The sequence below is a fragment of the Saccopteryx bilineata genome, chromosome 5 (assembly GCF_036850765.1).
Source record: "Saccopteryx bilineata isolate mSacBil1 chromosome 5, mSacBil1_pri_phased_curated, whole genome shotgun sequence".
Classification (NCBI taxonomy): Eukaryota; Metazoa; Chordata; class Mammalia; order Chiroptera; family Emballonuridae; genus Saccopteryx; species Saccopteryx bilineata.
This window is the reverse complement of record NC_089494.1, coordinates 190843762-190869263: the sequence shown is the minus strand read 5'-3', so window position 1 is coordinate 190869263 and position 25502 is coordinate 190843762. Positions and strand designations below refer to the sequence as shown.

The window sequence follows — 25502 nt, the reverse complement described above, 5'->3', positions numbered from 1 at the left end:
ATGAAAGTTTGCCTTTCAAATATATGCCCAAACATCGAAGAAATCACTAGGACACATCAGGCTCATGTTTCTCAGAAACACAAGAATGAATAAACTTAACACATTTGTGCTGGGACCTGCCAAATTTACTAAATCTTACTAAGAATGTATCTATATATAAAAAAGGTAACTTTTTTGTCATTTTTTAATTTTTTAACCTTATATGAATTCTAAAAAGCATAAAAAATGTAATATAAAACTGTTTTTTAATGTCAGAATAAATTTACTTTTGTAATATTTATTTCATTTAATTACCATAAAAGCATGCTTGGACTTTATATTTTTCCTTTAATATTTGACTTAATTATTATAACATATTTCTCAGAGATTTATATATAGTGTGCCTATAATTATTTGTAGGATTTTAAATATGCCCCGACTTCAAAAAGTTTGAGAACCACTGCCTTAGTTGTTCATTAATTGCTTTCTTATATGTGCCTTGACAAAGGGTTTCAGTTGAGCCAGTGACTCCTTGCTCAAGCCAGTGACCTTGGAATCAAGCAGAGACCATAGGGTCATCTCTATGATCCCACACTCAAGCCAGCTACCCCACATTCAAGCTAGTGAATCCTCGTTCAGGTCGGCGACATTATAGTTTTGAACCTGTGTCCTCTGAGTCCCTGGCTGACGCTCTATTCACTGTGCCACTGCCTGGTCTGGCAATACCTTAGTATTTGAGTTTTTATAGTGCAGGTAAAATAAAATAGATACAAATATGTATTGTCTTGAAAGGCCTCAAAAGATTCATAATGACATATATGTATCAGAGTACCACTTAAGTAAATTTAAATTGATACAAAGAAATGTGACACATTAATTATAAATAAAAAATTAAAGCAGTGTTTCTCGAAATATGTTCTGAGAACCCATAGAACCCTCATTTCTTTTTAGGAGGTCTTAGAAATTTTTATTTTACCTACCACATATCTGTGCCAGGTCAAATTTTCTTCAGATACTTCAAATAAAACCACATATCAGAGTTGATTTAACACAGAAGCAGAAGTAAGAGTTTAACTTTATTTAGCCAGACATTAAAAATGTTTTTTTAAAAAAGCCTACTTTTAACACTTTTTTTCTTTTGAAAATTTAGTTGTTTTTCACAAAAATGCTATTTATGGTAATATGCCATGGGTTTATTACTTTATGTATTTGTAATCAATTAATAGATATATAAATATTTTCTCAATTTTAACATCTAATGTGATAAATAGACATAACCAACATAAACTAAAACTCTTGGATCCTTAATAATTTTAAGTCAGAAAAGATGTTTTGAGAATAAAACGTTGAGAACTGCTGAGTTAAAAATAATATAGACAAGAAGGATATGAGCCAATGTTTTTTTGTTTGTTTGTTTGTTTTTGTTTTTGTTTTATTTTTCTGAAGCTGGAAATGGGGAAGCAGTGAGACAGACTCCCACATGCGCCGACTGGGATCCACCCGGCACGCCCACCAGGGGGCGATGCTCTGTCCATCCCGGGTGTCACTCCGTTGCAACCAGAGCCACTTTAGCGCCTGAGGAAGAGGCCATGGAGCCATCCTCAGCACCTGGGCCAACTTGGCTCCAATGGAGCCTCAGCTGCAGGAGGGGAAGAGAGAGACAGAGAGAAAGGAGGGGGGGAAGGGTGGAGAAACAGATAGGCGCCTCTCCTGTGTGCCCTGGCCAGGAATCAAACCTGGGACTCCTGCACGCCAGGCCGACGCTCTACCACTGAGCCAACCGGCCAGGGCCAAGCCAATGTTTTGATAGAGATCTTTTTTTCAGAGGAAGGAGGAAATTGCTGATCTTGGGAAGGAAAATAAAAAAGAAATTCAACTTAATTATGGTCTAGTTCTTCATAAAAAAATTGAAGAAGCAATGGCAAAATACAAATATTTGCTATTTTAACTCATTTATTTTTTATAAGGGTGTATTATTTTTAGAACTGACAGTTTAAAATTTTTTTTGTAAAAATTGTTCTGAAGAGTATTTCCTTTTTTTAAAGTATTCATAACTTGCCTAATATATATTTTTTATAAAATTTCCTTTGCTCAATCTATAGACAATCCACATTTCCACATGTTTCTAATACACATGTGTCTGGGAGGAGATGATTCGTGTGATCTTAGCTCTACAGCCAAAGGTAACCAATGCTGATCTGTGCTCACAGTCAACACTGACTCGTTCCTTTTATTTCCTTAATATGAATGTTTCCTTCTGAAGAACTACTCTATTCATTTTATAAATAAAAACTATTAGTAATATTTATTATTAGAGCAATGTGAAATACTTTTTTAAATAAGAATCACATTTCAATTTCTGGTCCAATAATCTGAATACATGTAAATAAAGTTTATTTTTCCTAGCCCAGCAAGAGCCTGTTGCTTTGAGTTAAATCACTTTTATCTAAAGTAGTATCCATATATCAGGCAATAAAAGAATATCAGGAATTAACATGCGTGTATCTTAACTTTTTTTTTTTTTTTTTGCTAGTCTGGTCAGAAATGCATTTTTACAAAGCTTATTGATACTGTCTGATTGTAAGACATCCTAAAGTCAGGGATCTTTCATACACCACTTTTTGTTTTGTTTCATAAAGGAAAAAGATGTAGCCAGGAACACATTATCATGGAGAGTGTGAAACATAGGTTCTTTTCTCAGGTCTTCTCCTACCGAGAAATTGTTGCTTTTGTCAAATAAGTGGCAAAAATGACAAAATCACTCTTTTGGGCTTAACTAAAAGAAATATATATATTTAGAAGAAAGATTCAATAGTATGTGTCAGGGACTATTAGAGACAAAAAATGAGGCAGGCTTCAAGGAACTGAGGACCTAGAAATGGAAATTTAAAAAAATAGCTAGTTATATTACTCTCTCTAGAGATTCATTTTTCTGTTGACCTCTGTTCTGTGTGTGTCTGATCCATTGTCCATTGTGAAGACTGCCTTCCTTTACTTGTTCAAATGTAAAGCATTTTGCTTTCACAAGATTTTGACTTCCATGCAATTCACACTAATAGTGACCAAGTATGTTTTATTCATTCAAGAATACTCTGAAATCATTAGGAATCATTAGGTTGGTTAGGTGGCTTTTGGTCTCATCATAAGTCATCAACTTAAAAAGCAATACATCTTTAAAATCGTCAGCATGCAATATAGATAACTATGGAGAGAGTCATAGTTCACTCCACACAGCAAAACTCCATCAAACTTGTTCCCAGATGCTACAGTTCTTTCTCCAAAATACTCAACCTTCTAATTCTGGGACTCTTTTTCTTTCCTTCCTTTTGTTACTTAAACAGCTTACAATATTTATTGTTCAGATCTCAGCATGATGCAAAGCTGCTATTAACTCACACCTACATTCCTCTCCCACCCAACACACAAAGATAGTAAAATTAATACTAACCATGAATTGTTCCTTAAACATGTAATCCAAGGGTAGGATCTAAAATGCTGATCTTGGTTTACATTGGTAGTTATAGTCACAGAAAATATTTATCTATCTAGTTAGTTAATTACAACTATTGAAGAGGTAGTACTTTTGAATGAATTTAGGCTATGTATGAACCTCTTTTGCTGAAACAGGTCCTCAGTCTTGGGTCAATTAGTATATGACATATATGATAAATTGACTATGGCCAAAAATTAACTGACATATTCATTCAGTTATATGAATTTAGGTAAATAAATTAACATTTCTTAGGGATTAGGCTACACTTATTGTAAATAATTTTTTTAAAATTTTATGCGATCAAGATGTATATAAAGGTATGGAATGACACCATATTTTATTTAGCATTTTATATAATCTGTAAAATTGATATCAACCTTTTAATAATTAACAGCAGTTTTATTTCTGTTTTTAAAGTATTTCCAAGTATAATACAATTTATTCATTCTAATGTTTCAGTCATTATTAATATAAAGTCAGTTCATTTTATTACACATACAAAATAAGCTTCTAGTATAATAAAATTCTCTAAAGTAAATGTCCATGAGTTTGGGGTTTTTTTGCCAAAAACTGACTAAATATTGAAGTCCCATTTGACTGATTTTTGTCTGTAAATCAGAATTTCTGCTATCTCCATTTCTAGATTACATACAGTTTTTATTAAAACACCCATATTTATTAAACAAATTTATAATATTATGAGCTCCAAACAAAAAAGTTTCTAACATTTCCTGAATTTAATAAGTACTCATTAATTATTATTAATTATTATTAATGAAATAATCTCTAGGCATGCTTGGAAAATAAAACTCAATTATATGTTAATCAGGTAATAGGAATATATTACTTTTATTTTTTTCATATTACTACAATATTCCAGTAAGTCAAATACATACTGTTTCAACTGATCTCTAAAGTATCACTGTCTTTTTACCAAGTATTTCAGTCATAAATTTAAAATTCAGTTTAAAAGATGTTTGGGTTCACTGCCAAGCATCTGGACATAGATATTGATATGACCAAGTCATATAGTCCTTGAACTCTCTGTATATATGCTAAAATTCTAGAAACTAACCACCAATATATAACTAGAATACACTGTGGTAGTATATGCTCAGAGAAACACAGTGGACTACAGGCCATTATTTTTAAAAGCAAATTTGGAATAAAACATATTGTCCAATGGGGGAATTGTCAAATAAATAATTTATACATGAATTATTGTACTGTAGTATAAATAGTCTGAGTTTGTTAAATATGATGTATTCTAATGTGTGTATTGTGAAGAAAATGCACACAATAAAGTAGTTATGAAGAAAAGCAGGAAAAATAATTTTATATTACATCAATGGCACACAGATCACAAGTGGAAGAGAGAGAATGTGGGGGAGGGAAAGCATAGCAGCCACCGGGGCAGGTTGTGTGGCTCCTGTGAGTGGAGGAGCCTGGGACTCTGCTGTGCAAGGGCCAGGACTTGGTGTCAAAAATCTTGACTGTTCCTTATGGTTTATGAGATTTTGGCAGGTGCATCAAAATCAAATAGTTAAAATAAATCTATTTCTCTTTAACTTATACTCAAAAATTTGGAAAACTTTAAAGAAATCTAGACTAAGCTTCTAATCTTGAATAATATTAGTTTTGTTAAACAAAACAAAAGAAAAAAAGCAAATGGGAAAGAAACATCAAAAACATATTAAAGAATAAGAAATAGATAATGAGTTCTTAATATTTCTTAAGGAAATATTATTTGTTCAGGAAATGAAATACATTTTAAAGACATGTCTGAAAAGTACATTGTAGTTAGTAAACCGTCATTGTCAAATATAACATAAACATTTAGACAATATTCTTGATCTCAATAGTTAAAAAGGATTTTAAATAAATAAAGCATATCCTATTTATAGAATGGAATAAGAAAAAAATGAATGAATGACTTTTAAAAACAAGTAACTGCTATAATAATTCCAAACAAAAAATAAAATCACTCTGGCCTGAGTGGCCTAAAAAAGCATAAATTAAATCATTTAAGTCCTAGATAATTAGAGAGGTAAAAAAAGATATATTAAAGGAAGTTTTTAGAAAAGAAAACAGTGGAGAATGGAGAGTGAAAAGATCTGCAGGGCTGCACCAATGGTGGAAAGGTTGGACCAGGAAGATTATGGACAGGTATTGGATTTATTGAAGGCTACTGAGGAGTTTAGACTTAATTGCATATATAATGTGAGTCTCAGAAAGTGTTAGACTTGACCAGTGTTTATAGTTTCCCACTTAACAGATACAGGCATGACCAGCTTCTGTTATGGGTTTCTTAAATATATTTTCTGCAATTCAGTCAGACTTATCTGGTTTTATAAATTATAACAAAGTTTATTCAAAAATAAAATATTTATCAAGTATAAAAAATTAATGGTGAGCTACTTTTCTTAAAATGAAAAAATGCTATCCAAACAATTTTTATATTTGGAAGTAATTCTGAAATACAGTCACTTAGAAGTTGGTCAAAGTTTTATTGTGGTGTGTCAGAGCTTTGAATGAGCTGTTTCTAAAAATATTTTTTTGCACCAAACATGAGAGAACAGACAAAACACTAGAATTAGAAAAGAAATTAACTAAAACTTTATGAATTGACATTGCTTCAAATTTACTCATGTAAATCTGCATTTATCTTCTGTGCTGCTTACATACATTTAATGAAGTGGTAGTTTTGTACAAAAACATGCATAAGTCTAACACAAAGCAATATAAAATTGTACGTACACTGTAGGAGGCAGAGATAAGGCCCGTTTCTTGATAGTCATTCTTAAATAAGTGTGATTAAATAGCAGAAACAAAGACTTTCCTACTTCTCAGACTTGTCCAATACAGTGTGTCTGTAAAGTCATGGTGCACTTTTGACCGGTCACAGGAAAGCAACAAAAGATGATAGAAATGTGAAATCTACACCAAATAAAAGGAAAACTCTCCCAGTTTCATACCTATTCAGTGCAGTTCAATGTGGGCTCATGCACAGATTTTTTAGGGCTCCTTAGGTAACTATCCCGTATAGCCTCTACAGACTCGTCACTGACGGATGGCCTACCAGAACGGGGTTTCTCCACCAAACTGCCGGTTTCCTTCAAATGCTTATCCCACCGAGTAATGTTATTCCTATGTGGTGGCGCTTCACTATAAATGAGCCAATATTCACGTTGCACTTTGGTCACGGATTCTAATTTAGTGAGCCACAGAACACACTGAACTTTCTTCTGTACCTTCCACATTTCGACTGGCATGGCCATGGGCTGCTCCGCTGTATACACGGTGTTACGTCATCATATGCGCATGCTCACATGCTGCTACATCATCCTACAGAAACTGGGATGGTTTTCCTTTTATTTGGTGCAGATTTCACATTTCTATTGTCTTTTTTTGCTTTCCTGTGACCGGTCAAAAGTGCACTGTGACTTTACGGACACACTGTAGAACATAACACTATAGGCCTTGGCCAATCAACTCAGTGGTAGAACATTGGCCAGCATGTGGATGTCCTGGGTTTGATTCCCAGTCAGGGCACACAAGAGAGACAACAGTCTGCTTCTCCAACCTTCCCTTCTTTCTCTCTCTCTCTCTCTCTCTCTCTTTTTCTCTCCTCAGCCATGGCTTGATTGGCTTGAGCGAGTTAGCCTCTTGTGCTGAGGATGGCTCCAAGGCCTCTGTCTCAGTTGCTAAAGAATGGCTCTGGTTGCAATGGAGCAAGGGCTACAGATGGTCAGAGCATCGCCCCCAAGTGGGCTTTCTCAGTGGATCCTGGTCCAGGCACATGCAGGAGTCTGTCTCTCTGCTGCCCCTCTTCTCAATAACACCTAAAAATATATAAAATAAAATAAAACATAGCATTATAATTGAAATATTTTATATTGGTACTCTTCACCAGTAGCCACTAGTCACATGTAACTATTGATATTAAACATTGGAAAGGTAACTACTGTGACTAACTTAATTTTTAATTTAACTTTAAATATAAATGGTGTAGGTTATATAAATTTTGATGTATATAGCCAATTTTTAACACATGGACCAAAGATATCAAGAATTTATAAGTGTGAAGGGTCAAATATAAACCTTGAAATTAATATAGCCTATGTACAATAAATATTATCTTCCTCTTTAAATATATATATATATATGTCATGTATGCTAAAATAATTTGTATATAAAATATAGAGAATGTTTTCTTTGCAGGTTCCTATATCTTCTTCTTCTTGTAATGTTTTATTAACAATAAATTAATTCCTTCAGACTATAAGGAGAGACTATTAAAATAAAGCAAATTTAACAATAGGCTTCATATTGACTCACAGGGATTAAGAATGAAAAATATGTTTAATAGATAAATATTAGAAGAGGCAATCTCAAATATCTGCAGTTATCCCTTGAGTTCCTCTTTAGGTACCACTAGATGGCTTCATTCTTGAACAATAATATTGATGTCAAATTAGAATGTTATAAAACACATAACATTTCTTAAAGTTATTTGTAGAAATGTCTTTGGAAATTCATGTCACCATAAAATAGAATTCTTAAAATAAAATGGTATTGTGATAAGCTTTTAACCTAAAAAGATATGAATATATGTATATAAAAAGATATGAATATTTGTATGTACATATATGTGTATAAAAATTTAAGTCTCTAAGTTAAAATTTAGGTATAATCATGATGAATACACACCTACTTAGAAACACAACAGAACGTTAAAATATTCTTAGATGTAAAAGCAGCCAATGAAAACTCCATTTTTAAATTATTTTCTAGGCCCTGGCCGGTTGGCTCAGTGGTAGAGCATTGGCCTGGCGTGCAGGAGTCCCGGGTTCGATTCCCGGCCAGGGCACACAAGGAGAAGCGCCCATCTGCTTCTCCACCCCTCCCCCTCTCCTTCCTCTCTGTCTCTCTCTTCCCCTCCCGAAGCCGAGGCTCCATTGGAGCAAAGATGGCCCCGGCACTATGGATAGCTCTATGGCCTCTGACTCAAGCGCTAGAATGGCTCTGGTTGCAACAGAGCGATGCCCCGGATGGGCAGAGCATCACCCCCTGGTGGGTGTGCAAGGTGGATCCCGGTCGGGCGCATGCGGGAGTCTGACTGCCTCCCCATTTCCAGCTTCAGAAAAAATACAAAAAAATAAAATAAAATAAATTTTCTAACATAAATTACTTCTTAACTTTCCAAATAGAGGTAAGAACCCACAATAGAAGGCAGAAGATCTGTGCAGAATTTCTCTCTACTGTTGACAGGTAGTTGTTTTCAGTCTATACACTCCTGTGAAATAGTTTTGAATCTCTTAGATATTTCTGTTCAGGTTTTGTAGTCAGTGTTTGGTTTAAATCTTAATCCTGATACTTTTAATCTGGGTGACACTGTGTAAATCGTTTTACATTGTATATACTCAGTGAAAAATTTGGAGCAAGATTGGAAAGGATCAGCGTTATAGGTAATTTTTTTTTTTTTTGGAAGAATCTGATTGCCTAACCTTCTAAGTTCAGATATTGATACTGTAAGCACAGAACAAAAGTAAGATAATGTATGGTCTGGATAAGAGAAGTGGAAGTAATTTCCAAATTGAGAGACAAATATATGAACAAAATCCCTAAACTAAATAAATAAAAAGAGAAAAGGAGTAAATGAAAGAAAACAAGGAGAGATATATGTAAGAAGTTATCAAGGAAAAATGCAAGGTGGGAAGTTAAAGTGACTCAGATACAAATCGAGGGGTAGAAAAGTTAATTTGAATTAATAGAGAGATAGATACTAAATTTTAATTTACAACATAGTTATTTGTATGACACAGCTGTGGTAAACCCTAGAGATTTGCAAAAAAAGAATAATAGTAAGAATTTTGAAAATATGACCCTAAAGTAATAGAGAAATTTTGTGCCAGTGATTTAAATGAAAAGTTATACATGGTTTATGTCACTTTTTTTTTTTTTTTTTTTACTTCTGGGACTGATGTGAATAAATAGATCTAAGAACCTCTGGCTGGACTATGGAGAGGGTGTTCTTTCATGGGACCATCAATGATAAATAATTTTGTAATGTAGTGATTAAGGGCACAGATGAATTTTGCAGTAAGACTGTGTAAATATGACTGCAACACTTACTAGCTGTGTATTTGAACAAAGTTCAGTATACTTTTTTCTTTCTTTTTCCTTAGTGTGAGGTTGTTAGATAAATCTAATTCCATTTCAATTACACATTGAAGCATTCTGTTTAAATACAAGAAATTGGGTGGTCTAGTGGTTTAGTGCATTATATAGGCTAGATCAAGACTGTTTGTATATTGCTTCAACAGTTATTAGCCATTTGACATTGAACAAGTGCATCTCAGCCATAGTTTCATGGTCTGTAAAATGGCCATAATAATATCATACTAATATAGTTAGTACAAGCACACAAATATGAGATTTAAATGAAATGATCCACATAAAGCTTTTAGCAAAGTCCTTGAATACCTGCTTGTTCCAAAGTTACTCCAAATAATTTAATACATTATACCTGATAAATTATGTAGTTACCCATTATTCATATTTTTAAATATAAATGCCATTATACAGGAAACCTTAACTTACTAATGAATATATTCTAAAATTTATTTTTGTTTTTCTAAAAATATAACACATAATTACTGTTTATATATCAGTTCACAAAAATATTTTATACTTTAAAGTAGTTGAAGATAGCTACAATTTAAAACAACACAGTATTTAATAAGAAATAAAACTAGCAAATAAATGAACCAGTAAACAGGAAATAGAATAAAAAATGACACAGTCATTTCTCCTAACTGGAGTCCACTTAATAACTCAGAGAAGAACCTCAGAGTATTTATTTCTAAGATTGTATCTTGGTTTAAATAATATTCTGCTGGTCCTGGCCGGTTGGCTCAGCGGTAGAGCGTCAGCCTGGCGTGCAGGGGACCCGGGTTCGATTCCCGACCAGGGCACATAGGAGAAGCGCCCATTTGCTTCTCCACCCCCCCTTCCTCTCTCTCTTCCCCTCCCGCAGCCAAGGCTCCATTGGAGCAAAGATGGCCCGGGCACTGGGGATGGCTCCTTGGCCTCTGCCCCAGGCGCTAGAGTGGCTCTGGTCGCAAAAGAGCGATGCCCTGGAGGGGCAGAGCATCGCCCCCTCGTGGGCAGAGCGTTGCCCCTGGTGGGCGTGCCGGGTGGATCCCGGTTGGGCGCATGCGGGAGTCTGTCTGACTGTCTCTCCCCGTTTCCAGCTTCAGAAAAAATACAAAATAATAATAATAATATTCTGCTATTATATTCTGTAAATTTTGTAGACAACATTTCTGGGTTGCAATGGAAAATATTTAGTTAATTACAGCTTCTAAAAATGATGTCTATGTTTGCTTGTTTTTTCTTTAAAAAATACCATATATTTAGTCAAATTTGAGGGGAAAACAACCTTCCAACTCTCTAAATCTGATGGGTAAGGTTTATGAATATGATAATAGGATCAGTGTGAATAAGACCAGCTGTGTGCATAAGCAAAGTAAAAAATAATAAAGAGATAACATATAGATTCATCAATTGTTTGGTTGATATTTTTAGGATATAAATTTCAGCCAATCAGTATTTTCTTCAGGGGAAGCTGTCCTGTGAATTTTTTAAACATGTCTGTCTTCAACCTGATTTACTCACCTGCTCAGGGATCTTTCCTAATTCTTCTCCAATCATTACTAAAACCCTAGGCTGAATAGAGAAAGAAGCAGAAAATATTTTGAGGAGATTAAAAAATTGTCATAATTTGAGTAAACTTATTTAGGGGAATCCTGCTATTTGGTTTCTTAAAATAAGGTGTGATTTTAGGTAGAATAATTATCCAGTACTCTTAACAACTAACAAATGTGTTTTTTCTAAAACAATAAGTTTTTATTTTTAGAAGCAAAACACCTGTTTCTTTGATTAAAAAAAAGATATTTTCAAGATTGTTTACAGATGAAACACACATGCATACACACACACGTGCTTGTGTATATCTATATATCTACATTTAAACAAATTATTTTTACCTTCTTACATTTTTATTATAAAAAGTATTTTTATTCTTACTAATGTATTTTATTAACTAGCAGTATGGCCTATAAAAATAAATGTTTTATTTTTAAATTTTTATTATGAAAGGAATAAAGATGGAATCTATCCCCTTACCTCTCAGCCAAAAATTATAAACAAGAAAAAATACATACAAATTTGTATAAAACAAGGTTGGTCTATATCAATGAAATGAAACAAATGAGGAAGAGCTGAGAAATGCCTCAAAGGTCAAACGGGGTTGAGGATAGCTGTAAGCTGGCCTTGGGATGCTGACTTCAGCAAAAGAAGCAAAGAATAATTCCTTAAAGTTTGTTACAAATCTTGAGCAGAAAAGACAACAATCCTTTATTTGGAACATCAGAAAGCTGAACAGGCCAGCTTGGGAAGCATTCTATAACTGCTTTGGCAACGGAGAAGCTTAGTAGAATAGAATATATCAGGTTGAATCACCATTGGGGTGGCAAAGACAAGACATCTGCAGTGTCAGTAGCGTTCAGCTGACAATCTCCTGTGGCTGAGAATAAGGAAAGGCTAAAATAATTCAGTCATACGCAAAACCTGTGTTACGTGAAATGACAAAATGAAATAGGAAAAACTACTGGTATTGGGCAATATGACCTCAGTGTTTGTATCAAAAATAAAACAAAAACCTGCAAAAGAGAACAAAAGTGGTAAAACATATTATCTCTAGATACACTTGTACAGGGCATGTCTAGATTTCAAAAATATAATAAAAAATAGAGAATTCATTTGGGCACCTAGAAGAAATTATCCAGTCATTTGAGGGGACAAAAATCATGGGAATCTCTAATTTCTTCCTAATGACATTCAATTTTAGAATTTAGAAGATTCTTCCAAATTTCTGATATTTTGATTATGGTTAATTTACACCAAGAGAAATATCATTAGAGGACTAAAGCCACAAACTTTGAACATTCAAAATCTTACAGAGATATTTCCCATGAGCTGATAAGGAATTTCTGGAGAATAAACTTCAGCAAACCAAGTGATTGAGAAAGAAACTACACCAAATAAATGACTCAAAGATGGAATCATTTAACTGCAATGCAAGAATTACAACACAGCCTGACCAGGAAGTGGCACAGTTGATGGAGCATTGGACAGGGATGCGGAGGACCCAGGTTCGAAACCCGTAGGTTGCTGGCTTGAGCGTGGACTCATTTGGTTTGAGTACAGCTCACCAACTTGAACCCAAGGTCACTGGCTTGAGCAAGGGGTTACTAGGTCTGCTGGAACCCCCCACCCCCAGCCCATCAAGGCACATGTGAGGGAGTGACTGATGAGCAGCTAGAGTGCCACAGCAAAGAATTGATGCTTCTCATCTCTTTCCCTTCCTATCTGTCTGTCCCTCTCTGTCTCTCTCTCTCTCTGTCTCTGTCACAATAAATAAATAAATAAATAAATATAAAAGAATTACAGCACATGTGATTACAGAATATTCATTGATACTCAGAGGTTTAGTGAAAAAATTACTTGCCTTAAGTGTGAGTTATTTTCATTGTCAAAAATAACTGGGTAAATAAAATATTAGAGTCATAACTATGTTTACAGTTATAAGATGTACATGTTACAGATATAAAGTAAATGCTCAACTGAAGCCAATGGATAGTGGGATAAACTAGAGTAAAATAATTGGACTACACTAAAACTAATTGGAAGTATTCTAATTGTTCATTGTAGGGGTTAAAAATGATTTCTTAGGAAGTTGCAGATATTAATTATATACATAGTGTATGACATCTCTTCATCTGTCTGTTTTTCAATCTATGTATAGGTACAAAAGGAAAATCCACACAAAACAAAGCAAAGCAAGAATAGCCCATAAGGTGAAATATAATAAAATATTTTCATAAGTATTTGGAATGTAAAATACCAATACAGATTTATGATCAATTTCAAATATATACATGAGTAATAATTTTAATAAAAGGAAGATGATTCTTATTGGTGCACAAGTTAAAATATAATTATAAACTGTTTACAACACACAAAGATCATGCTCCAAGTCATTAGTATTCAGAGAAAATAAATAATATAAACAATGAAATTTTACATCATAGCCATTAGATTTGCAAAAATTCAATAAAATATTAACTATCTGTTGCTGATAAGGTACAAAATACATGGTACACTCATATATTCTTGGTAATACTATAAATTGTTTAGCCATTTTGGAAAAATTCTGTCAACATCTAATAAAATATTTGATCTAGCCATTTTATTCCTAGAAATATTAACCATAGAATTACAAGTACAGATCTTGGCTATTGTGAAAAATGCTGCCATAAACATGGGGGTGCATTTCTTCTTTTGAATCAGTGATGTAGTGTTCTTGGGATATAGTCCTAAGAATGGGATGACTGGGTCAAAAGGCAGTTCCATTTTAATTTTTTGAGGAATCTTCACACTATTTTCCTCAGTGGCTATACCAGTCTGCATTCCCATGAGCAATGCAGGAGGGTTCCCTTTTCTCCACATCCTCATAAGCACTTATTATGTGTTGTTTTGTTAATGAGCGCCATTCTGACTGGTGTGAGGTGGTATCTCATTGTGCTTTTAATTTGCATTTCTCTAATGATTAGTGATGTTGAACCATTTTTCATCTGCCTATTGGCCATCTGTATGTCCAATGGATGAGTAGATTAAAAAGCTGTAGTACATATGCACAATGGAATACTATGGGGCCCTGAAGATAAAGGAAATCTTACCTTTTGCGACAACATGGATGGAACTTGAAACTATTATATTAAATAAAATAAGCCAGGCAGAGAAAGAAAAATATCATATGAGGAATCCAATGAACAATGTGAACTGAGAACGGAATAGAGACAGACTGAGGTGGAATCAAAGGGACCAAGGGAAAGTGGACAGAAGGAAAGGGGATGAAAGGATGGGATCAGAGAAGGGAAAGAGATTAGTGAAATTATATACACATAACACAAGCGTTATAGAGAGCAGAAAGTAAATCCTGGAAGGAAGGAGGGAAGGCATTAGGGGCTGGGGGTCAAGGGGGATGTTGAGGGGAGCATGGGGGGATGCATTTGTTGGGATACTAGAATCCATGTTAACACAATAAATTAAAATCAATAAAAAATTACAAGTACACATTTATGAAGATATATGTATAAAGGTATTGTGGAACTAATTATTTTGGCAAAGATAAAAAATAAAGTGAATGGACATTAAAAAGGATATGGCTAAATAAAAATGGTTTATCTGCAAATTAGAGTACACTATTACTTAACAATATTTTAAAATTTAAGTTACAAATATGTCAGTTGACTCAATGTTTCCCATAGATATTGTGTGAAAACAAGATTTAAACTGTGAATATAGGATGATTTCATCTATTACACAGTAGCCAAAATTGTTTTAAATTTTGTTTATATTTGATTTTTTATTCTCATATGTTTATATGAGAGAAAGAGAATACGGGGATAGAGGCAGGCATGGAATGAATATGCTTGAGAAATATGGAGGAAAATACAGGCTACATATAGGTTGTTCACTTCGGGGACTTGCTGAGTGATGAAGAAGGTAGTGTAGGTGAAAGTTGTTGTGGGAGAGATAGATGACAGGATGCAATCAAAAAGGGTAAATAAAGACTTCCTCTCAAAGACATTTTTTTTTTTGTATTTTTCTGAAGCTGGAAACGAGGAGAGACAGACAGACTCCCACATGTGCTCAACCGGGATCCACCTGGCACACCCATCAGGGGCGACGCTCTGCCCACCAGGGGGCGATGCTCTGCCCTTCCGGGGTGTCGCTCTGCCACGACCAGAGCCACTCTAGCGCCTGGGGCAGAGGCCAAGGAGCCATCCCCAGCGCCCGGGCCATCTTTGCTCCAATGGAGCCTTGGCTGCGGGAGGGGAAGAGAGAGACAGAGAGGAAGAAGGAGGGGGTGAAGAAGCAAATGGGTGCTTCTCCTATGTGCCCTGGCCGGGAATCAAACCCGGGTCCCCCGCACACCAGGCCAATGCTCTCTACCACTGAGCCAACCGGCCAGGGCCTCTCAAAGACATTTAATTGATACAATACAATTTATGAAATTATATAAAATTTATGTGTATAGATATCGGCATTTAAATATTAAAATCATTATACTATCTACAAAATAGAAGTCATGCCAAGCAAAAAAAGAGAAACCAAAAACCCAGCACTTCCTATTTCACTAACAAAAACTTTTAAATTTAGACTAAACCCTTTGTAACTTTAAAAATGGATCTCAAATATGTGAAAATTTGCTAACCTCATTTAAAATAAAAAATAAATGACAAATCAAGAGAGAAATATTATTTAGCTCAATTATGGGACACTAAAAAGGTTGCAAATTCATTGCTTTGTCAAGCTTATGGGAAATACTAGTGAAAGTTTATTGTAAAACTTATACAGAGAACATTTTAATATCTTTTGTAAAATTAAAAATGACCACTAACCAATGGTAGCACAGTGGATAAAGCATCTACCTAGAATGCTGAGGTTGCTGGTTTGAAACCCTGGTCATGCCTGGTCAAGGCACAAATGGGAGAAGATTCTTCTTGCTCTCCCCCCCCCCACTTCTCTTTCTCTATCACCCTCTTCTCTCTCTAAAAATGAATAAATAAAATTTTAAAAATTAATTCATCAATATTACTTCAGGGAATTAAACTTCAGGTATACACTCATGAAATAATGTATATATAAGGATGTTTAGTGTAGTGTTTTTCTGCAGTAATAAAATTTTGGAAACAATTTTAATGCCCACTGACATGGGAATGTTTTAATAAGTTATATTAACATTGATACAGTAGAATGCCAAACATTCTTTGAACAGATCAGGTGGATCGTATATACAGATAAAGAATTATCTTTGATATCTATTAAGTGGAAAACAATGTGTGTAATATGCTATAATTTTGACAGAAAGCAAATATACAATATAAAAGTACAAATGTGCTTGTTACCAGTTGTTCTGGGTAGGGAACTGTGTGGCTAGGAAGCAGGAGGAGGAAGGAAATCTGTTTTTCATAGTTTACATTTTTATAATTATTGAATATTGTATCATGAACATGTATTAAATTCAGAAGACAATTCAATTTTAAATACATAATTTATTGTTAAAAATTTTAAATGTATCTCTGTATATATCCAGGTATTTGAATGTTTCTCAAAGCTGAACTTTTTAAGAAAGGGTTGTGTCCCTGGCCAGTTTGCTCAATCGTAGAGCATCAGCCCAGTGTGTGGAAGTCCCGAGTTCAATTCCCAGCCAGGGCACACTGGAGAAGCGCCCATCTGCTTCTCTACCCTTCCCCTTCTCCTATGTCTCTCGGTCTCTCTCTTCCCCTCTGCAGCCAAGGCTCCATTGGAGCAAAGTTGGCCTGGGAGTTAAGGATGGCTCCATGGCCTCTGCCTCAGGTGCTAGAATGGCAGCAGTTGCAATGCCCCAGATGGGCAGAGCATTGCCCCCTAGTGGGCTAGCTGGGTGGACCACCCTGGGGCACATGCAGGAGTCTCTCTGCCTTCTCGTTTCTCACTTCAGAAAAATTAAAAAATAAATAAATAAATAAAGGAAAATAAAAGAAAGAGAGACTTGTGGACTTTAATGTAACTTAGAAACTTGATGTAGATCTTTATTATTTGATATTTTTTAAAAGTTCTGACTCAGAAGGCTATGTGCAGTTTCATCCTGTGTAAAAATGTATATACACACATGGAAATATGTACAAAGAATTAGGATATTTGAGAGATGTATTTATTAGTTACTTATATCTTATTCTTTTTGAATTTTTAAAATATGAGGCATCTTGTTTTTATAAAATAAAGGGGGAAAGGAAGGTTGAAAGAGAAACAATAAAAGTACACCGCCAGAGACCAAACTTTTGGGAGTGACTGATTTGTACTTAATTGTTGGTCAAGATTATTCAGCAGTCTTTATTAAAAAAAACAACACCATTTTGTTTTACTAAATATGTATCTTGGAGATAACAACTTTGAAATGTGAAATGAAAGACATAATGAAATAACTTTCAGATAAGTGTCCTCACTAAAGAACATGTTGGAATTCAAGAAGAGTCACTAAGCAGGGTACGTCATTGAATGGAATGCATTCTTCAAGTCTCTCAAGCATAAAACCTAATGCCCAATTAAAAGGATAAATTTGTGTAAAATGCTGATTAGGTTATTATCAGAATACACCATTAAAATGTTATTAAGGTTTTCTCTTTGCTAACTTTCCCTTTTACTGATTTGAACAATATTGTGTTACAGAAAGGTTGATAATTTGAACCACATCAGTTTGCTCAGTTACTAAAATAAAATCCAGCTTATAAGCTAAACAAAAAAACCCTGTAAATACTATATCTTCTAGTCTCAACAAATGGTCTTTTAATTTATAAATTTATTTTAATGACCAATGTGCATCATTTCAAGTATATTTTAAGGTGTTTTTTTTTTTAATTTTCTTCTGTTGGTGTAGAATGTGACCTCTACAAATGAACAAAATAAGTACATATTGGAAAAAAATTTTATTTAGTGAAAGTATTACTAATTACTGTCAGAACAAACTGTCAAATACCTACATTCTTAGTGTACAAATTCTTCCTTGAAGAATTTAATAAACTTTTCTAGAAATGCAAATATATTGTTTTTTTCATTTTATAGTCCTAAAAATATTTTCCAATAGTAAACAGAAAGTACAAATATTTGAGGCACTATATAAGCAGGCAATAGCAGAAATTCAGAAGAAAGTAGGAAATAGCTTTAATTTACAATGATGTAACATCCTGTCTGTGCCTTGAGAGTTTCAGCATCACATTAGTTTTCCAGTCAGATCTCTTTGTTCACTCCAGTCTCATCCTTCTTCTTCCAGTAACTTTGATTAACAAGAATTTTAAACCTTTGAAATTCAATCTCACCATTCAACATTTACTCTGATTCTAATTTAATTCTTTGAAGATACTTATCAGTTTTTTTTCTTTGCTCTAATAGGTGTTTAAATTAAAAATAAATCCTGGGTCCTGAGCAGATAGCTCAATTAGAGGTTAACTAACAAAAACCAACACACTTAAAACTCCCAAGCAGAGATAGATGGTAGAAAGGCTAAAAGCCAGAGATAGTTATATTTTGCAGAGTATAGGATGATTTTTATCTAATTAGAAAGTATAAGCTAAATTTGAACACCATCAAATAATTCTTGGACTTGAAACTGCACAGTAATACAGGCATAACTTATACTTTTCACCATGGATAAGCCCAGATGGACTTTTGCGAATTTATAGGAAGCTAATTAAAGTGTTTATTTTAGTGAGATTATATTTTGAGTAAATCTAATTTCTTTACTCTTCTTTCCTTCAAATATGTAAAAACTTTAAACATTTTATTCCTGGTATCTTTCCTTATAAAATTTGGATGTTCCTAGTTCCTCAGGAGCTAGTGGGCATGATTTCTAGACTTTTATCATGTATCTCTAGAAATTACCATGTAATCAATATTTCTGTTAAATTCAATAATAATTTGTAATATTATTAGCCTAAAGTTTCATAAAATTAGACAACTTTTTTGAGTGACTAGGAGCACAGACTTTGGAGTCAGACAGACAGGCTTTGAATCATGGTTCTACCATGTTCTAGCTGTATTTTCTTTCTTTGCAAAATAAAACAAAACAAAACAAAACAGTACATTCTTCATAGGGGAGACATACAGATTTAGTTAATAAAAATCAAGTACCTAGAAGAGTATCTGCTATATAACAACTACTACATAAGCACTTCCTGTTATATTTTGTCCTAGCTGTTTTATCTTTAAAGTCCAGTCTAAAATAATCATTTGTTTTACCCCTATTGGAAGAGACATATACACTCATATCATATTGATACATGATAGACTTATAATAAAACAGCTAAAACTCTTAGCATAGTTTTACATGAAATACTGAAAAGCCAGTACTTTTTTCCTCAAATGTATACTAGAGTTCTCAAAAACACACTGAAATTGTAATTCTTGATGTACTCAGAAGAATAGAAAACTTACTATCTACATTCAGTCTTTGTGGTACTTTTCTCCAAGCTGTATTAGATAACTACACATTGTTGAAATTTAGGAAAAATATGAATCAGGCTCAGTTTTACTTTATTTGATCCTATTTGTCTATCACCATTCTAGCTTTGTGATGAATTAGATTTAAATTGGGACAAAAATCAACGTAGCTTTTTATAGTTTAAAACAAAAGTTCATGTCCTGTGCCTTTTCAAAGTAGGACGGCCTCATTTTTTTTTTTATCTTAATAGAGGACAGGTCTAGGAAAGAAGCTGTACTGAAGGTATTTGAGAGTAATCAGGTCAAATATAAGGAGTCATTCTTTGAATTCTGCATGGATGTTTGCTCATTTGTGAGTTGGTAATATTGAACTATAGAAAATAAGTATAATTATGTTTTCCCTAAAAACAGAATTAAAATGATCAGAAATGTTGAAAGAGATTGTTTCAGATGCTGCTGGATCAAAATATAATTGGCTTTATAATAGGAAAAGCATAATTGTCATTAATAGGGCGATCTCTTCTGTTGTCAGGGTAACATCTTCTTTGAGTTAGACACATTTTGAATGACATATTAAATCAAGAATCAAAATTATTTAAGTGGGCTGATTGTTTTTTCTAAATAACAGTACAGGTGGTGTGAATAATTGCACATACTCGCAATGTAACATACAGTCTTTCACAAATATCTCACATGTAAAATTAGCCAATTTCACCTAATTTTCACTTTGTCCAAGTGGCACTATCATTAATCCTAGCATCATCCTATGAATTACTGTAGTGAGTTTTGGGTAAGTGTTAATTTATCTCTCTCTGTACAATTTCTTTTTGTCTTTTACCATCATTACCTTTTAAAGTCTTTTTTCCTCTCCTATTTTATCATTCCCAGTGTAGTCAATTCTACTTCAGAAAAATTATTTTATATGTGAAGATAAAATCTGCTCAAGAGACACACTTTTTCTTTGTCAAATCTTGAAGTAGGCCATGGTATAAACATATGGTTTGTTCTCAGTGAGGAAGCTAAATTGAAATAATTATCTAAAATGAAAAGACCAGTCTCTGGCATTCAGTACGAGACTTATTTTTAAAATTGTGGTGTACATAAAAATCACTCTGAGTATGGGTTACAAAGCAGACACAATGGATCCTACACTGTGACTTTAGATCTTCTAATTTAGGAGGATCTGGTAACTTTATTTTAAACAAAATTTCTCATTTATTTTTATTAAAGGTATCTACAGACCTCTCTTAAAAAAAATTGACCCAAGAAAACCAGGCTCTGCAGATAATTCTGGTTTGATGAGCAGGCTGTCACAAAGAATGACAGCTAGGGAAGTGTGGTGACTGTGCTCGAGAAGAGCCTTTGGATATGATAGCTGTGCCTCTCCAATGCTTTAAACTCTTGGATCTTTATTGACTAGACATATTTAGCAGTTGAGTCAGAAATTGAAATATTGAGGTAATTGCAGTCCCAGCAATTGCTCTATATATTTCATAGACTCTTTGTTCATGCATAGACAGTGCTGAGCTGTCTCTAGGGTGTTAAGGTCATGCAAGATTTTTTCCTTAGTTTTACATAGGTATTTACCCTTAATTAGGTTTCATACACTATACAAAAGTGAAACTTCTGAAGAATATAATACATTTGATAAGTTAGTGAAATCTCAAACATTTTTATTAATTTAGGTTTTTGTGCATCTCCTGGGACAGTGATATACAAGATTTACTTTTCTCTGAATAGACAAGCGATATAGACCTAATAAGAATGTGCTTTTCAGGAGGCTGACATGAATCACCATTGATGGTAAACCAGTAATAAATCTAACATATTTGTTATTCAGCCTGTAATCAAATTCTTTCCAAAGGATACAGGGGTATAGTGCTTCCATTGATTCTTAGTTGAGGCATATTGATTGAATCTGTAGATACTTGCACCTGAGATGGTCTCAGTTTCACCTGAGACTGGGAAGGAACTCATAGGCTGAAGATAAAAAGACGTCAGTCCAGAAGGTGCTAGGCCCATATTTATCTGGTTTGAAAAAGGCAATAACAGGTATATCATAATAAAATAGGGACCCACATTCAAGTGTTTAAAAGTGAAATAAACTAAAATCCAAAAACCCAACCACCAGGTAGTCATTGTAAAGCCAGCAATTATAATACAGAAATGAACCTGGCCCCAAAATTCTTTATATTTCTTACAAATTTTAAGGACTAATGACCAGATATGCACATACCTTACATGTGTATAAAAAGTAATAGAGATCTTTTGCAGAATAAAAGAACATTGCTGATACCTGAGCTTTATTGCAGGGCAATAGTAAGAGAAAATGTGGGAGGTTCTTCTATAATTTGGAGACATTGAGTAGATCTGGATATTAAAACATGTCATATTAAAATAGTTAAATTTAGTAAGCACATAATTTTATAGAAGAAAAGTAAGTTTTTACTTGGGAAAATTGCCTTACTGGAGTCTCATTGTCCCAGTTCAAATCTTCTAATTTGTGAGGATTGTCAAAGAACTGTGTGTATGATTAATTTATGATAACAAAAGTTTTTGCAGCTCTAAAGCAGAGTGATAACTTACTGACTTAAAGAAATATCATGGGTAAGAAAACAACTCACATTCTCTGTTAGTATATTCTCCTTTATAGAAAAGTCTAAAAGTGTATTTGGTGATAACACGGTCACAATAAGAGGTAACTGGGTCTTCTTTGGAGAAATGTCTTTTTATGTTCTCTGCCCATTTTTCAAAAGGATTGTTTATTTTTTGTTGAGTTGCATGAGTTTCTTGAATATTTTAGATACCAATCCCTTATCAGACATATAATTTGTGAATATTTTCTCCCATTCAGTAGGTTGCCATTTAAATGTTTTGTTGAATGTTTCCTTTTCTGTGCAGATACTTTTTAGTTTGATATAGTCACATTTGTTTATTTTGCTTTTGTTTCTCTTGCTCAAGGGGATGTATCCAAAAAGATATTACTTTGACCAATTTCAGATAGTTTACTTCCTATGTTTTTTCTAGAAGTTGAATGGTTTGGGGCCTTACATTTAAGTCTTTAAACTCATTTTGGGTTTATTATTATATATGGTATAAGAGAATGGTCTATTTTTATTTTATTTTATTTTTGTATATATCTGTTCCATTTTCACAGAACTATTTGTTGAAGAGACTCATTTGTCTAGTGTATACTTTATCTCCTTTATGATAAGTTAGAAGACCATATCAGTGAGGGTTTATATCCAAACTCTATTCAGTTCCAATTTTTTTGTGTGGTTTTGTGTGTATGTGTGTGCTTGCCCCCATACACCAGTACCAACTGTTTTGGTTATTATAGCTTTGTTATATAACTTGAGATTAGGGCACATGATACCTCCAACTTTGTTCTTCTTTCTCAAGATTGCTTCAGCTATTCAGGATTGTTTGCAGTTCCGTATAACTTTTAAGATTAGTTGTTCTACTTTGGATAATGAAAACATTGGTGTTTTAATGGGAATTTGCATTGAATTTGTAAATTGCTTTGGATAGTGTGGTCATTTTATAGTATTACTTCTAATCCATGAGCACAGTATATCCTTCAATTTATTAGATTTGTGTCTTGTTAAGTTTCTTTATTCAGTATCTTATAGTTTTCAAACTACAGGTCTTTTGCTTCCTTGGTTAACTTTATTCTTAGATCTTTTTTTTTCTTTGATGTCATTGTGAATAGGATTATTTTCAATTATTTCTGATGGTTTGTGATTTATGTATAGGAACACAACAAATTTCTGTATATTAACTTTTGTCCTGTTACTTTACTAAATTCTTGATTCTGTTAAATTTCTTGGTGAATTCCTTAGGGGTTTCTATATACATAGTATCATGTCATCTGCACAGACATATCAAAAAATACTCAACATCACTAATCATCTGGGAAATGCAAATCAAAACCACAATGAGATACTACTTTACACTAGTCAGAATGGCTACCATCAAAAGTAAACAAATAACCTTTTGGCAAGGATCTAGAGAAAAGGAAACATTTGTGCATTGTTGGTAGGACTGCAAACTAGTGAAGCCACTATGGAAAACAGTATGAAGATTCTTCAAAACCCTAAATATATATATACCATATGACCCAGAAATTCTACTTCTAGGTGTTTATCCAAAGTAAAAAAGAACACTAATTAATTCAAAAAGATATATACACCACTATGTTCAATGCAGCATTATTTACATTAGCCAAGAAACAGAAGCAACCTAGGTGTCCATTATTAGATGAATGGATAAAGAGGATATGATATGTATGTATGTACCATATAATATACAGCAGTAAACAAATGGAATTCTGCCATTTGTGACAACATGGATGGATCTTGAGGATATTATGCCAAGTGAAATAAGTTAGGCAGAGAAAGAAAAATACTGTCTGGTTTCACTTATGTGGGGTCTAATAGCAAAAACAGACTCATTGAAACAGGAACCAAAGGGGTGATTAACAAAAGGAAAAGGGTTGGGGAAAGGGGAAGGGACATATAGTCAATAATATTGTGCTAAGTTTACAGGGTGACAGATTATTACTAGAATTAGTGAGTTGATCAAATTGTAAGGTAAAACAATGTTGAATCACTATATTGTATACCTGAAACCTAATAATCAATATAAGATTCTGTATCAACTATACTTAAATAAAAATAAATTGAAAAAGGAAGTAATGGGGTAAAATTGGGTGAATTTAAAGGTTGGTGTATTGTGCTATGAAACTCTCATGGCTTACTCTCTAATGTAGGGATATAATTACAAAATAAACTAGAATCACCTTGTCAACTGCACCAGTAATTCTCTCCTGTCAAGTTGTACCCTGTAGTTTCCCTCTTCAAGGTTCCGGTCTGGAAATTGTTGATATTCTTCTCTTCAGATATGGCTATACAATTAATTAGATTATCTTTATCTGCATTAGGTTTTGATGAGATTAATATGTATATCATTCTTTCTCCTATTGTTCACAGTGCAACCCTTTAGGAGCCATGATTCGCAAACTTTATATTAGATTTCCTAAGAAATTTATTTTGAATTTGGTGATTCTGGTGAGGGATTCAGAGACAACTTTCAGAGAAATGCGGCTCTAAAGAGTTCTATAGATTATTAATTTCATTCACAATATATGACTTTACAAACTTGAAGTCTGAGAGCTGTCAATATCCCACTAAAGGATGTCTTGCTAGTATAATTTTTTTTAAATGACCTTTACTCGTAGATAAAAATGGCTTAAGGGAAGTCATAACTTGAAAGTTTAAACAACTTATGTGATTACTTTTGTTCTAGACAAGTAAAAACCCAAGTCAATTAAATAACTCAACCTGTACTCTGAACATAGGGTAATATTTAGTCCTCAGACTGGAACTGTGTTAATATCATTAAAACAGTTTTACAACTTGAGGACTAATCTGATAAACCATTAAGTTCATAATGATTTTTGTATAGGAGGGAGATCTGAGTGAATTGCCTATAATGACACAGTTATCAGACCTGACTTTAAATCCAAATCTCATGCTTCTTAATTTTGTCATTTTTCAAACATGGCATACTAAAGAGTCAGAGGGTAAAATATATAAAATGCAAACCATTGTCATATATAAATATAGTTTTCAACTGACACAACATTACAGCTTTTACACTGACATATTTTCTAAGAAAATTTCAGCATGGGCAATACTAAATGTATTTTTAAGTCCAAATTTTAGTTAACCTACCCATAGAAACAATTATAATTTATTCTACTAAAATTGGAGAAATTCCCAAAAATTAGTAATTGCTAAAAATATCTGAGGGGGATAAAAATTGTTATACATTAGATTAAGTTATTTGATTTCTATGGCAATATGCATATTTACTGTGATCCAATTTAAAAATACGAGAGAATTTAATCCAAAATAAT

At 33.5% G+C, this 25502-nt stretch overlaps 1 protein-coding gene across 2 annotated transcripts in view; it reads left to right on the top strand.

The window, feature by feature from the left end:
• CCSER1 (coiled-coil serine rich protein 1) overlaps nt 1–25502 on the top strand; it is a 1472832-nt gene that overhangs the window by 1131052 nt on the left and 316278 nt on the right. Inside the window, exon 11 of one of the 2 annotated variants that reach the window (XM_066232459.1) lies at nt 2082–2124. The exons of the other annotated variant lie outside the window; for it this stretch is intronic. Within the exon in view, the coding sequence (XP_066088556.1) occupies nt 2082–2108 (27 nt within the window). The 3' untranslated portion in view covers nt 2109–2124. Of the gene's footprint in view, nt 1–2081; nt 2125–25502 lie in introns of those variants that run through there. 2 annotated transcript variants of the gene reach the window in all.